Genomic DNA, 14,810 nt, shown 5'->3' on the forward strand with positions numbered 1-14,810 from the left:
TAAACCAACAACAAAGAAGGCCATTACAAAACAGCAAAGAGATCAATGAAACAAGAAGAGTTAACTATCCTAAATATATGTGAACCCAATACAGGAGCACCCAGATTCATAAAGCAAGTCCTTAGAGCCCTACAAAGAGACTTAGACGCCCACACAATAATAGTGGGAGACTTTAACATCCCACCGTCAATAGATCAATGAGACAGAAAATTAGCAAGGACATTCAGGACTTGAATTCAGCTCTGGACTAAGCAGACCTAATAGACATCTACAGAACTCTCCACCCCAAATCAACAGAATATACATTCTTCTCAGCACCACACTGCACCTACTCTAAAGTTGACCACATAATTGGAAGTAAAACACTCCTCAGCAAATACAATAAAACGGAAATCATAACGAATGGTCTCTCAGACCACAGTGCAATCAAATTAGAACTCACTCATAGAACTCACTCAGGATTAAGAAACTCACTCAAAACCACAAAACTACATGGAAGCTGAACAAGCTGCTCCTGAATGACTACTGGGTAAATAATGAAATGAAGGCAGAAATACAGATGTTCTTTGAAACCAATGAGAACAAAGACACAATGTACCAGAATCTCTGGGACACATTTAAAGCAGTGTGTAGAGAGAAATTTATAGCACTAAATGCCCACAAGAGAAAGCAGGAGAGATCTAAACTTGATACCCTAACACTATAATTAAAAGAACTAGAGAAACAAGAGCAAACAAATTCAAAAGCTAGCAGAAGACAAGAAATAACTAAGAACAGAACAGAACTGAAGGAGATAGAGGCACAAAAAACCTTTCAAAAACTCAATGAATCCAGGAGTTGGCTTTTGGAAAAGATCAACAAAATAGATAGAAAAGACAGAAGACTCAAATAGACACAATAAAAAAAGACAAAGGGGAAATCACCTCTGACCCCACAGAAATACAAACTACCATCAGAGAATACTATCAACACCTCTATGTAAATAAAGTAGAAAATCTAGATGAAATGGATAAATTCCTGGACACATACGCCCTCCCAAGACTAAACCAGGAAGAAGTCAAAACTCTGCATAGACCAATAACGTTCTGAAATTGAGGCAGTAATTAATAGCCTAGCAACCAAAAAAAGTGCAGGACCAGACGGAACCAATGACAAAAACCACATGATTATCTCAATAGATGCAGAAAAAGCCTTGGACAAAATTCAACAGCCCTTCGTGCTAAAAACTCTATTCAATAAACTAGGTATTGATGGAACGTATCTCAAAATAAGAGCTATTTATGATAAACCCACAGCCACTATGATAACGAATGGGCAAAAACTGGAAGCACTCCCTTTGAAAACTGGCACAAGGCAAGGATGCCCTCTCTCACCGCTCCTATTCAACACAGCACTGGAAGTTCTGGCCAGGGCAATCATGCAAGAGAAAGAAATATAACGCCACACATCTGCAACCATCTGATCTTTGACAAACCTGAGGAAAAACAATGGGGAAAGGCTTCTCTATTTAATAAATAGCGTTGGGAAAACTGGCTAGCCATATGCGGAAAACTGAAACAGGATCCTTACCTTATACAAAAATTAACTCAAGATGGATTAAAGACTTAAACCTAAGACCTAAAACCATAAAAACCCTAGAAGAAAATCTAGGCAGTACCATTCAGGACACAGGCATAGACAAAGACTTCAGGACTAAAACACCAAAAGCAATGGCAACTAAAGCCAAAACTGACAAATGGGATCTAATTAAAGAGCTTCTGCACAGCAAAAGAAACTACCATCAAAGTGGACAGGTAACCTATAGAATGGGAGAAAATTTTCATAATCTATCCATCTGACAAAGGGCTAACATCCAGAATCTACAAAGAAGTTATATTTACAAGAAAAAAACCCCATCGACAAGTAGGCAAAGGATATGAACAGACACTTCTCAAAAGAAGACATTTATGCGGCCGACAAACATGAAAAACTGCTCACCATCATCGGTCGTTAGAGAAACGCAAATGAAAACCACAATGAGATACCATCTTACACCAGTTAGAATGGTGATCATTAAAATGTCAGGAAACAACAGATGCTGGAAAGGATGTGGAGACATAGGAACACTTTTACACTGTTGGTGGGAGTGTAAATTAGTTAACCATTGTGGAAGACAGTTTGGTGATTCCTCAAGGATCTAGAACCAGAAATATCATTTGACCGAGCAATCCCATTACTGAGTATATACCCAAAGGATTATAAATCATTCTACTATAAAAACACATGCACACATATGTTAATATACCATTGCTCACAATAGCAAAGACTTGGGATCAACCCAAATGTCCATCAATGATGGACTGGATAAAGAAAATGTGGCACATATACACCATAGAATACTATGGTGAGTATTCTATAAAAAAGGATGAGTTCATGTCCTTTGCAGGGACATGGATGAAGCTGGAAACCATCATGCTTAGCAAAGTAACACAGGAACAGAAAACCAAATGCTGCACTCAAAAGTGGGAGTTGAACAATGAGAACACATAGACACCGTGAGGGGAACATCACACGCTGGGGCCTTTTGTGGGGTTGGGGGCTTGGGGAATGACAGCATTAGGAGAAATACCTAATGTAGATGATGGTTGATGGTATACCAAACCACCATGGCACGTATATACTTATGTAAAAACCTGCACATTCTGCACATGTATCCCATAAGTTAAAGTATTATTTTTTTTTAAAAAAAGGAAGGGACAAAAAAAAAATACTCTATTCTCAAGTTCCAAATTGCTTCCTAAACTGGGAAGTTGAGATGACAATCACAGGGAGACTTAACAAAAACGGTGAGCAATTTCTGGTTTCAATCTTCTTGTGTTTATTGTGATGAGATTTAAGTTGGGCATGTGTGGAGTAGGAAAGGCGTCTCTGCCATTGGTGGGGTCTGGTCTCTTTTCTTTATCACCAGGAATAGTTGGTGAGTTTACTCAGAATGCACTTTCTATTTTCACTCACATACCTAGCTTCAAATTCTGAAAGAGTACTGTTTTTTTGTTTTTTTAAACAATGGGGCAGGTCACACTGAAGACCTAGAGATTTAACTGCTGCCTTGAATACAGTCACCTTCAGAATAGTTAATACAACTTTCTGGGATTAACAGGTCGGTCACCGAGGCCAACCCTCCTGCTAACCAATTTCTCTCTCACTTAAGGTCAACAGCCAGGGCCAGGCTTTGGTGATTAGCAGACAATCTCCAAACATAAATTTGGAGAAAGCTGCTTTCCAGAAAAAACAATGGATCAACTAAATAGATCTACCCTAGAGTTTTATTCAACCCACCCACTATGACAGTTCCAAACACAAGGCAGGTTTTGAACTGACCTGTTCTCCCTTAAGATGTGTTTGTAATTATGGGTTGAAAGTGGCCAAAGGCAAAGATATTAGAGTTTATGCATAGAACATCTTCCATCAGGGCTGAACCTTGGACTCAACAATCCAGATAAGAAATGCAGAATGAAAATTAGCCAACAAGGGTCACGGGATCACAGCTCTCATGGACAGACACATTAGCACACTGAGGAATAAGCCATGCCAGGAATCAAATTAGAATGTGCAAAGCTTGTCAGATTTTTCTAAAGAATGCCATTTGCTCTGCAGTTTTAAAATCATACCAAATTAACCTCTGGGTCCATATGACCTAAAGGGCTTTGCAAAACAACAACATATTTACAGCCTCAAGTAATGAAGAAGTCAAAAAAGCTCCAAAGAGAATGAGCTGAGAAGGTGAATGTAAGCACAGCCAACCAATCAGTAAAAACTTCCCAGCACAAACACTCACCAAGTGCATCCCCAAGGTTGAGCTGCCAGATGTTATGTTTGAATGAAAGCCAAACTAAGGTTTGGGAGAAAGCTTGCCAGACAGAGGAAAAGTTACTCTTACATATTAAAAAAAAAAAAATGTTCTCCAGAATGAGTGATTTCTCTTTGGGACGACAGTCAAATGCTTCTCCCAGAGAGAGGTATCTTAGACTACTTTTCAGCTAATGGTTAAGAGTTGAAGACTGTGCCAACTTACCCTGGCATCTGTGACCTTGAATTCCCTTAGGATGTACTGTGGCATGTTGTACTCAGCCATGGGATCTACAACAAAGTACTGGTATCTTGCAGACCGTTCTGCTGGCCAGTATTGGTGACATTTCTCCTAAAAGGAGAGAAGATTAATGTTAAACTATGCAAAGTATAAAGAACATTTTGTCTGTCTGTCTGTCTATCTATCTAATTTCCTTATCCCATTAATAAAATTTCAAAATTCAAGGCAATTCTAATTGTATATGACTCATTTTGTCTTTGAAACCATGAGCTCCCTTCATGGGGAAACCCTTTGGTTCAGTATTTGCCCATGGGATCCAGCACAGTACCTGGCAGATAGTAGCTGCTTAATATACACGAGTTGAATTGAATACTTTGATAGGGTAAGCATCTTCACACCTACAAGTTATCCAAATAATTACATCAGTCCTTGGACAATGCTGGCCATGACAACAATACATTGCACCACTATGGTTTGGAATGAAGAGAACCATCAGTATGGGCATAGAAATGTCTGAATTGATTTGTTCCAATCTTACTTGTCAAGGAAACAGGGGGGCCCAGGCCATTTTAATGACTTGGCTAAACCCTGCAGAGTCAGTGACCACATCAGAGTAAGTCAGTTACTTTCCTAGTCTGATATTCTTTTTGTTCTCTCTGTGGGCTCTAAAAGTTGGGCTTTAGCTGCACTTCTATTTAATTGACACAAAGAAGACAGAAAGAAAATATCTGAGGCAAATATGAAAAAATGCTTACATGAAGTCTATCTAAGAGGTATCTCTAAATAATATTAGGTCATAATAGTAGAGTAATATTAATAGTAGAAACCTTAAGTATTTCTAATACTATTTCATGTGTATTTCCCCCCAAAAACCCACATTTTTTAAAAAGTGGATCTGGGATTACTGGGTTATATCCTTAGAAAAATTACATCACTTTCCAACACTTTATTCAATGGGGGTGAAAGGTAGGCAAGTAAGAATTTGCCACAGGAAGAAAAGAAAGTCAAGTTCCTTCATACAGAGAAATGATGGCACATCAAACTCTAGCATGTCCAGAACAAAAGGCAGTAAGAAAATGCTGAGAGTCAGACATAAGTCAAACAGGGTCACCTGCTACTCATTTGTCTCTATGTTTGTGCTTCACTGGAAAAAAACCGCTAGATCTTTCTTTAAAACACGGAAATTTTAAAACTTGATGTGGCTTTACAAATTTAGAAACTAACAAGGAACGATGGTCTGGATCGTGTCCAGAGTCCACTGCATTTCCAAAAAAATGACACTAGCACAAGAGTTATTAAAACACAGTCTTCATTTCTCCATAGAGTACATGTCTTATGAGGAGAGACACAAGGGCCACACACTTACTCTGCCCATTTCACGCAGCTTGGTGAGCATCACAACGATGGTGGAATTGTGTTCCCAGAGCATCCGCCAGAAGTCTTCAGTGGTCTCTGCCAAGGGCCCCTGGGTAGCGATGTAGGCTTTCTGTTGTCTGAATTACAGAGAATGAAAAGAATGTGTTACAGTATTTAGAGAACATGCAAAAGCTCACACTTGATATATAAACATCAACCTGGTAATAAAAAATGAAAACATAGTATTAATGCAATTGCGGTAAATTCCTGCTAAGATTACACAATCAAATGAGAGCATTTAATACATTTTAGGGACCTTGCAAAATAAATTGCTTGTTAATATTATGATGTATGTCTTTATCATTATTATTTGAATTTTAGTGCAATGCTAATAGCTCAATTTCATGTGTCATACAAATCACTTAAGAAACACTTAGATGTGCAGCTTCATTTTCTAGAAATTAGTCTCACACAATCTATTACATTTATGAAATATGGTACAAAACAGATTCTTTAACTCCTTACAAATCCAATTGGCTTCTGAAAGAAGAGTGCAGAAGGCCAGATTAAACACTTCATAATTACTGCTTCTTACTCCTATCCAAAATAATAACAAAATATCAAGGGACTAAATGATGACCTATGCAGAAAGAAAATGCTCTGAATGAAGATGAAATTTATTCCGGTTATGAAACTAGGGCACATAGTCAGGGGAGCAAAAGTAGATACCTGTAGCCATCAATAAAACTGGCATTGATGTAATCAGATCCTTCTACTCCACGGATAGGCTGCAGGCATACCCTTGTGGATTCATATGGCATAATATTAACAAGGCGATTTTTGAATTTATTACATGGAAGATTGGCACTGATAAATCTTGAGGTGTGAGCTTTTGAGCTGGCTAGACGCTGTTGAATAGAAAAAAAAGGAAAAACCCACCAGTCAATTTCACCTATGGTTTGAATGCAATGTACCCCACCTTTCTCTTTTCGATAGAAATCTTTTGTTTACTTAAAATAAATGACTATTCAAATTGTACGGCTTTTCATATCTAACTAATTACTCTCTACAGCCTAGTGGATGTCTATATATTTTCTGAAAGTATAATCTCTCAAATTAGCAGACGTAAGGGCTCAAGATATTATTAGGAAGCAAAGAATAGAAGAGGAAAAGGGGAGGAATACATTTTAGAATCATACACCTGAGGGAAAGGTCAAATGAATCTTGTACTTCACAAATTTGAAAGGTTAAAGTAAAGCCCCGACTCAAAGACAAACCCAGAATGACTCGCTCCTGAATAACCACATCACATCCAATACCATACCTTAAATTCGAGCTCCATTCCTGTGACATTCTCTCCTGTTTCTATTTGTGTCAGCTTCTGAATGTAGGCATACAAGTTTCTAGCTGGCACTTCGGTATTTCCACAAGTCACTGCTTCTAACAGTGCATCATGGATAAAGATGTATTGGTCTTCTGTTTGAACCATGTAGTTCCTCTGGGCTCTCATTAAAGTTACATGGCCATAAATATCTACAGTTTTTTCATGCTTTATTCTTTCTAACATCGCATCTATGACGATGAAACAACCAGTCCGGCCAACTCCCGCACTATGAGGAAAATAAAGAGAAAAGAAGAGCCCAAATAAACCTATCAGAAAATCAACACATAATATAAGTATTTTTATTATTCTTATTAACTAGATCTTACATCCATTACTTCTACTCAAACAGCTATTGGGATGACTTTGTAATATTCTAAAGTCAAAAGTATTATCTAGGCACAATAATCAGAGGGCAGGGAACAAAAGACTGAGTAAAATTAGTTTAGTTTTAAAATGTAAAAAATATTAAATCCATAATCACTATGTTCCTTGATCACGCAATACAAAGTGGACATTGTTTTGAACTCTTTTGAAGTCATGAAAAAAATACAAACATTTAGTCTGTCCATATTTGGTCCAGGTCTGACTAGGCTATAGTTTTTGCAAACTCTGTCTATTTTCATTCAATGTACAAAATATAAAGATTGTTTTTACAATCTCAAGCTAAACTTTGCATGCTTCCTATTTATCAAACCCTTCAGGCTGAGGACATTTATGTGTCAAGTATGGTTCAATCACAAATACTTTCTCTTCCTGACATGCGTGTTTACCAGGCTGGTAAACACGTAATAAACAGGAATAGGTCAATATTACCATCTTAGATAACAGGCAACAGACAGCCTCCTTCATTTGCTACATGCCATGTTTCCTGTCATCTGTGTATCTATGTATTCATTTATTTGTCGATCATTGATCTATCCGTTTCTTCATTCAATAAACAATGAAGTACTCTGCTAAGTGAAATAGGGGATACAACATAAAGATGACTTAGATGCTATCTCTAAAGAGCTCAGTGTGTATCAAAGGGACATAATACTTTATACACAGCTATTTCTAAACAAGAAAGAAAAAGGATGTATTAGTTTGGTATATGATGTGGCATTTGAAGTATGACTTGAAGGACAGGAAGGATGAGGAATTAAAGATATTATAGCATGAAAAAAAGACGGATGGCTTTGGTAATCACACTGCTGGCTCTGGGAGCTACATGTAAAATTTTCATAGGTTTGGCAAGGCACCTGTGCAACGAAGATATCAGAACTCCAAAACGAATGAGTTGATGCTCACCAGGGTGCCTGTCTCAACTGAAAAGGCAGTTTCTGTTTGGTATCAAGTGGCTGCAAGCAGTTAGAGAGCTTTTTTAAAAAACAAAATAATACCTTTATTTAACTGCTGAACAGTGTATATCAAAGCTAGCTTCCATACAGGAGCTCTGTGGTTTGCAGACTGGGCTAAGTGGGAATTTGATATAACCACTATTTTAAACTAGGTTACTTTCCTATGTCCTATGCCAGAGGGCTCCTGAATACTGATGCTAAGACTCCAATACCAAGTATAAACCCACAAATTGACTTGGCATTGATACATCATGCAAAAGCCTTCTGCGACAGAGTCTTACAAATGATAGCACATACCTTAGCACAGACCAATTGGAAACCTGATGCAAACATTAATATAGAGCGAAGTCAGCCTGATGGTTCCAGTTCCTTGAGATCCACGAAGTCTCATTTTATTTAGTTGGTTCTAAACAAGCCTATTAGATGGCAAGTTTTCCCTGACATTCCCCATTCCTACCCTCCCAGGTGGTTTTAATCACCCTCTGCCTCAGATCCCTAGTTGCCTTCAAATACCCCTCTTCACTACAATTCTAACCAAATTATATTATTAATTCAGGGCAGCCATCCATAAACCATATCATACATCTTGAGAGCAGGAACTGCATTAAAAAAAAAAATCTTTGTGTGCCCTACATAAAGCATGCAGTAAGTGTTCAACAGTGTTTGTGAAATAAGTAACACATTAGTGACTGGCTTGAGAGGCCTCCAGTAATGAGCAGCCAGTCCCGGTAAGGTAGGTCTACTTAGGAAACAGGACTCTTCAGTCCGTGCAAAATCCTACATTTGACAAGCGTTTGGAACTATGTAAGGAGTATCCGAGGCCTGCTCTGCATAGTGTTTGATCGGGAATAAAGAGACAGGAAAATCACCTTAAGTAGTCTCTTTGCTGGTCTCCTGATAAGCCATCAGATTGCAGTTAAAGGAACGTAAGTCAGACTCAACCTGGAAAAGATTTGTCTTTCTGTGTTTCTTTCAAATCCTGTGTTTGGCAGGTCCTGAGACTCCAAGTAACATCTTTCATTCTTTCTGTGTTGTCTTACTAAATTGTCTTCATTGCAGCTGTGAATCGTTTCTAATTGGACACAGTTTTATGCAGTTCCTTCCAGTGGAAACCACACTGTAAACCTTAAAACTGAGCCCTATATATCAAGTCAATTCTAGATAATGGCAGGACTATTTTCTCAAAATATGCATCAGGGACCATTCAAATGTCTGGATGATGCATGGTTCTATATTCTGGCAGAAAGATACTACAGAATCTTGAAAAATTGGTAGGAATAACTCCAACTCCAAACAGTATCAACCTTTTCATAATGGTGATGATATATTTTTTTTCCAAAAAATAAGGAAGGGAAAAAATCAAGTATGTGTGGGTTCAAATCATGAATTGTGGGATGAAAAGAAATAACAGAGGCTCTGACTTGAACAAAACCTGTTTTTTCCTCAAAATTCAAAATATTGTTAACTGCCCAATCTTGCCATTCATATGCAAGATAGGGAAGGAGCTGACTTTGGAACTTAATGTGTTACCTTTTTCTAGGGTGAAGAATTCTTGAGGGATTTAAATATTAAATATGTGTTTTAGCTTGAAGCAAGACCTTGAGGCTTAACATACCTCCTCAGATATCAATGGCTGTGTATCCTTGAGAAAGAAACTTTAACCCCTTCCTTATATTCCTGTATTTCTTAAATCATGATAGTGACAATTAACTCTTATTAATGTGAATTTTCTAGTGAGTCTAATTATCCAGTAAGTCTTAAGGCTACATTAAATATACCAAGTGTTTTGCAAACATAATGGAAAAGGCAGTTACTTTCTAGGTACAAACTCCATTTTAACATTCAGTCTCTAAAGCTGACAACGAGAAACAGGCAATGTAATACTGGGAAAATTATGACAGAATTACTTCAGCAACACTTGAGATTTGGCTTTTAAAATCTTGCCTTCACCAACAGACACATGAAAAAATGCTTGTCATCACTGGCCATCAGAGAAATGCAAATCAAAACCACAATGAGATACCATCTCACACCAGTTAGAATGGCAATCATTAAAAAATCAGGAAACAACAGGTGCTGGAGAGGATGTGGAGAAATAGGAACACTTTTACACTCTTGGTGGGATGGTAAACTAGTTCAACCATTATGGAAAACAGTATGGCGATTCCTCAAGGCTCTAGAACTAGAAGTACCATATGACCCAGCCATCCCATTACTGGGTATATACCCAAAGGAGTATAAATCATGCTGCTATAAAGACACATGCACACGTATGTTCATTGGGGCACTATTAACAATAGCAAAGACTTGGAATCAACCCAAATGTCCATCAGTGACAGACTGGATTAAGAAAATGTGGCACATATACACCATGGAATACTATGCAGCCATAAAAAAGGATGAGTTTGTGTCCTTTCTAGGGACAAGGATGCAGCTGAAAACCATCATTCTCAGCAAACTATCTCAAGAACAGAAAACCAAACACCGCATGTTCTCACTCATAGGTGGGAACTGAACAATGAGATCACTTGGACTCGGAAGGGGAACATCACACACTGGGGCCTATTATGGGGAGGGGGGAGGGGGGAGGGATTGCATTGGGAGTTGTACCTGATGTAAATGACGAGTTGATGGGTGCAGCACACCAACATGGCACAAGTATACATATGTAACAAACCTGCACGTTATGCACATGTACCCTAGAACTTAAAGTATAATAATAATAATAAAAAAAAATCTTGCTTTCATCTACTCTCTCAAGCTGCTCTTCCTTTTCTCTGCCTTCTTTCCAATAAATGTGCCTTATATCTGAGGAGCTTTCTGCTTTCACATTTATTGTCACGGCAAATGAGATGGCAGGCAAGGGCCTTCCTACCACAGTGTTTGACACGTAAGAAGCATTCGGTAAATGCTGGTTTCCTTTCCCCTTCTCTGACAACACTTGGGAACTGCCCTGAAGTCCTACAGCCATTCACGCCATACTTGGATAGCAGAGAAGACTCAAATGCAGGTTCTGAGGTGTTAAAATTTAACACCCTGTTCCCAGGACCCCCAGTGCTTCACAATGCTTTCCACCATTTAGATCAGCAGTCATTGCCAAATATAGTGACTTTCCTGTAGCCCGCTTGTCTGTAATACTCCATTAGCAGCATTTGACTATGCCTAATGCAGGTTCCTAGAAAAGCCTTTTATCCTTGGTTTTAAGGACACTAGTCAAGGGAGTATGGGAAACATCAGATACTCCCTTGGGGTTAATGGTAGCAAGAGTGGAGATTGTGTCATTACTCCAAACACAAAACAATCCAAAACAGGTAGTACAGAAATCAGCCCAAAATAATTGTATCATGATCCTGTATCATGGTAACACTGATTCTGTGACAGGGTAGAATTCCTGCCATGTTTGAAATCGAAATCAAAGATGAACTGTAAATGTCATCTTCAGAAATCTACTGGCATCCATTCAGACTGTGCCTCAGTATGTTTCATTTTGTTGTTTTTATTTGACTCCAGTGCTAATTCTCTACCTGCCTCTCTGTATTCTTCCATCTGTATCAATTTCCCAGATTACATATCTCTGCCAGTCCCCAAAATGTAGATAATGCTCCAAAAGTTGTCCTCCTTTCTCTCAGTAGTAGTCTCCAAAGGATTCCTAAAGTGATGGCTCTCTTTTTCAGCACAAGTGGAGATCTGTATTTCAAACCATCTTCAAGTATATCAAAAATAAAGATTCTAAGCTTAATCAGCATCTTTCCCTTTCAAATCTGCTCCTCCCACACTCGGGCTCTCCTTGACACTCAGGTTTAAAATTGAAAAATCATCTTAGACTGTTTTTGCCTCTTACCCTGCACAATAATAAATTATAAATTGCTATGTATTCAAACTCCACGATTTTCTTCAGCTCCCCACCAGTGGTATGCTAGAGCTAGCAAAAGCCAATCCTTACATTTTCTTTAATAGTTCTATATTTCCTTAATATATTTATTATTTGCTGAAATAAATATATTAAAAATAAAGGTAATATTCAAAACTCATTGTTTCTTAATTGTTTCAAATTATTTTATGCTCTTGAGGTGAAAACATCATATACAGTAATCCCCTTTTATCTGTGGTTTCGACTTTCCGCAATCTCAGTTACTTGCGGTTAACCACGGTCTGAAAATATTAAATGGAAAATTCCAGAAATAAACAATTAAGTTTTCAATGGCATACCTTTCTGAATAGTGTGGTGAAATCTCATGCCCTCCCTCTCTCTCCATCCAGCCCAGGGTGTGAATCAATCCCTTTGTCCAGTGTATCCATGCTGTACAGGCTGCCTGTCTGTTAGTCACTTAGTAGCCATCTCAGTTATCAGATGGACTGCCCTAGTATTGTAGTGCTTGTCTTCAAGTAACCCTTATTTTACTTAATGGCTCCAAAGTGCAAGAGTAGTGATCCTGGCAATTTGGATATGTAAAAAAGCAGCTGCAAAGTGCTTCCTTTAAGTGAAAAGGTGAAAGTTCTCAATTTAATAAGGAAAGAAAGAAAAATCGTATACTGAGGTTGCTAAGATCTATGGTAAAAATGAATCTCCTATATGTAAAATTGTGAAGAAGGAAGAAGAAATTCATGATTGTTCTGCTGTTGCACCTCAAACTGCAAAAGTTACTGCCACAGTATGTGATAAGTACTTAGTTAAGATGAAAAAGGCATTAAATTTTGGGTGAAAGACATGAACAGAAACATGTCATGACTGATGGCAAGTGGGCTTGGTACTCTCTGGGGATTCAGGCATCCACTGGGGATCTTGGATCACATGCCCTGCAGATAAGGGGGGACTGCACTAATGATGGGCTGGTGATCATCTCTCTCTAGTGACCTCATGTTTGTAGTCCGAAATCATCCATGGGAATATTTACACCAAACAAATCAGCAAATACTACTTTTTTTTTCTCCCCAGAGAGCAGGTTTTTACATGTTTACCAGTACATATGACTATGCTAAAGCATCCATTCCCACCATCCAGGGACAAACAGGAAAGTGTTCCTTACTTTGTTCTTCCATCCACATTTGTTGTATTGTCATAAGACTCTCTCGCCTACTATTCCACAAATATTTACTGAGTGCCTACCATGTGCTGAGACATCGAAGAAGCAATGAGCAAAACAAACGTGATCTTTCCTGTTGGAGCTTACAGTTTAGTGGGGGAATTCGACATTATATAATCACACGAATAAACATCTAATTACAAACCTCAAGTGGCGCTGTGAGGCAAATGTGGAGGATGCTGGTACAGCACCTTTGAGGAAGTGCCACTGAAATGGAAATCTGTTATGGGCTGAATTGTGTCTTTCTTCTCAAAATTCATATGTTGAAACGCTAACCCCCAGTGTGACTGTATTGGACACAGGGCTTTTAGGGAGATAATTAAGGTTACATGAAGTCACAAGGTGGGAGCTCTAATCAAATAGGATTGATGTCCTTGTAAGAGGAAGAGACACCAAAGATCTTTTACCCTATGCATACACAGAGGAAGGGCCATGTGAGGGCACAGTGAGAAAGTAGTCATCTAAAAGCCAGGAAGAGGCCTCTCCTGAAACCAACTCTGCCAGCACCTTCATCTTCGGACTTCCAGCCTCCTGGGTGGTGAGAAAGTAAGTTTCTGTTGTTTAAGCCACTCAGTTTCGAGTATTTTGTCGTGGCAGCCCCAGCAGACTAACGCAATACCTAAAGGTCAAGTAACTGTTTGCTAAATAAAGAGGGTGGAAAAGCTTTTGAAAATATATCCTAAAAAAAAGTGCTAGAATAGACAATAGCACATTTGAAAAACTAATAGAAAGCCATCAGCTGAAAGGCAGTGAGGGAAAAAGAGGGCATGTTCCACATAGTTATTTTCCATTTTAGGGACTGGTTATAACATTTTTATTAAACTTATAACCACATCAGCAGCATTTATTTAGAATAATTCTGCCTTACATGTTTCACAGTTTATCTTTCTGACATGGCTCATCGAGTTTTGAGTTTATTTTGATGCATCTATTGGTTGGCTAGAATATGTCTTTCAATAATGTTTTATATAACATATGCATGGATGCTACTTTTTCTAATGCCTTATATATCTGAGAAACCCTTTGTGGGTTTCTTTTTTTTTCTTTACACATGACCAACAACTTGGTTTTGTGCAGGATTACTGGGCTCCAATATTATCTCTTCAAACTCTAAATATATTGCTTCATGGTCTTTCTTTGTCCTTTGAAAAAGTCATAGGTCAGTCTGGTTTCTGGTCTTTTAATAGTAATTTTTGCCCTAAGTAATTGAGGGTTGTTTCTTTAACTTAGAGGTTCAAAAATTTCATCTAGATATGCTTTAGGCACTGGTCTCACTATTAAAACCGCAGGGCCCTCAGGTAATATTTTTATTATAAGATTCCTGGCTGTCCCTCAACACTAGTTCAAATTAAACATGTTTTATGCTTTCCCACCTCTGGGCGTTTGTGATGCTGGACCTTCTACCTCCTTCTCATCTGCTGACATGTACTTTCCTTCAAGATTCACCTCAACTGCTGCATCCTGGATCAACATTTCCTTTTGATTTATTCCTCCTTGGACTCTTTTGACAATTTATAACTATTTTTTCAGCAACTGCCTTACTTTAGCTTTGTTTTCTGGTTATTATCCTTATGCCAGTT

General features: G+C 38.3%; 1 protein-coding gene across 47 annotated transcripts in view; it reads right to left on the reverse strand.

Annotated features, from left to right (window-relative positions):
- Positions 1-14,810, reverse strand: part of PTPRD (protein tyrosine phosphatase receptor type D) — a 2,329,646-nt gene that overhangs the window by 19,180 nt on the left and 2,295,656 nt on the right. For all 47 annotated transcript variants that reach the window (XM_017949398.3, XM_017949394.3, XM_017949399.3 and 44 more), the window contains 4 exons: positions 6,750-7,035; positions 6,155-6,333; positions 5,436-5,562; positions 4,055-4,180 (listed from right to left, as the gene is read on the reverse strand). In XM_017949398.3, coding sequence (XP_017804887.1) covers positions 4,055-4,180; positions 5,436-5,562; positions 6,155-6,333; positions 6,750-7,035 — 718 coding nt within the window. The remainder of the gene's footprint in view (positions 1-4,054; positions 4,181-5,435; positions 5,563-6,154; positions 6,334-6,749; positions 7,036-14,810) is intronic.

The sequence above is a fragment of the Papio anubis genome, chromosome 13 (genome assembly GCF_008728515.1).
Source record: "Papio anubis isolate 15944 chromosome 13, Panubis1.0, whole genome shotgun sequence".
In the NCBI taxonomy this organism is placed as follows: domain Eukaryota; kingdom Metazoa; phylum Chordata; class Mammalia; order Primates; family Cercopithecidae; genus Papio; species Papio anubis.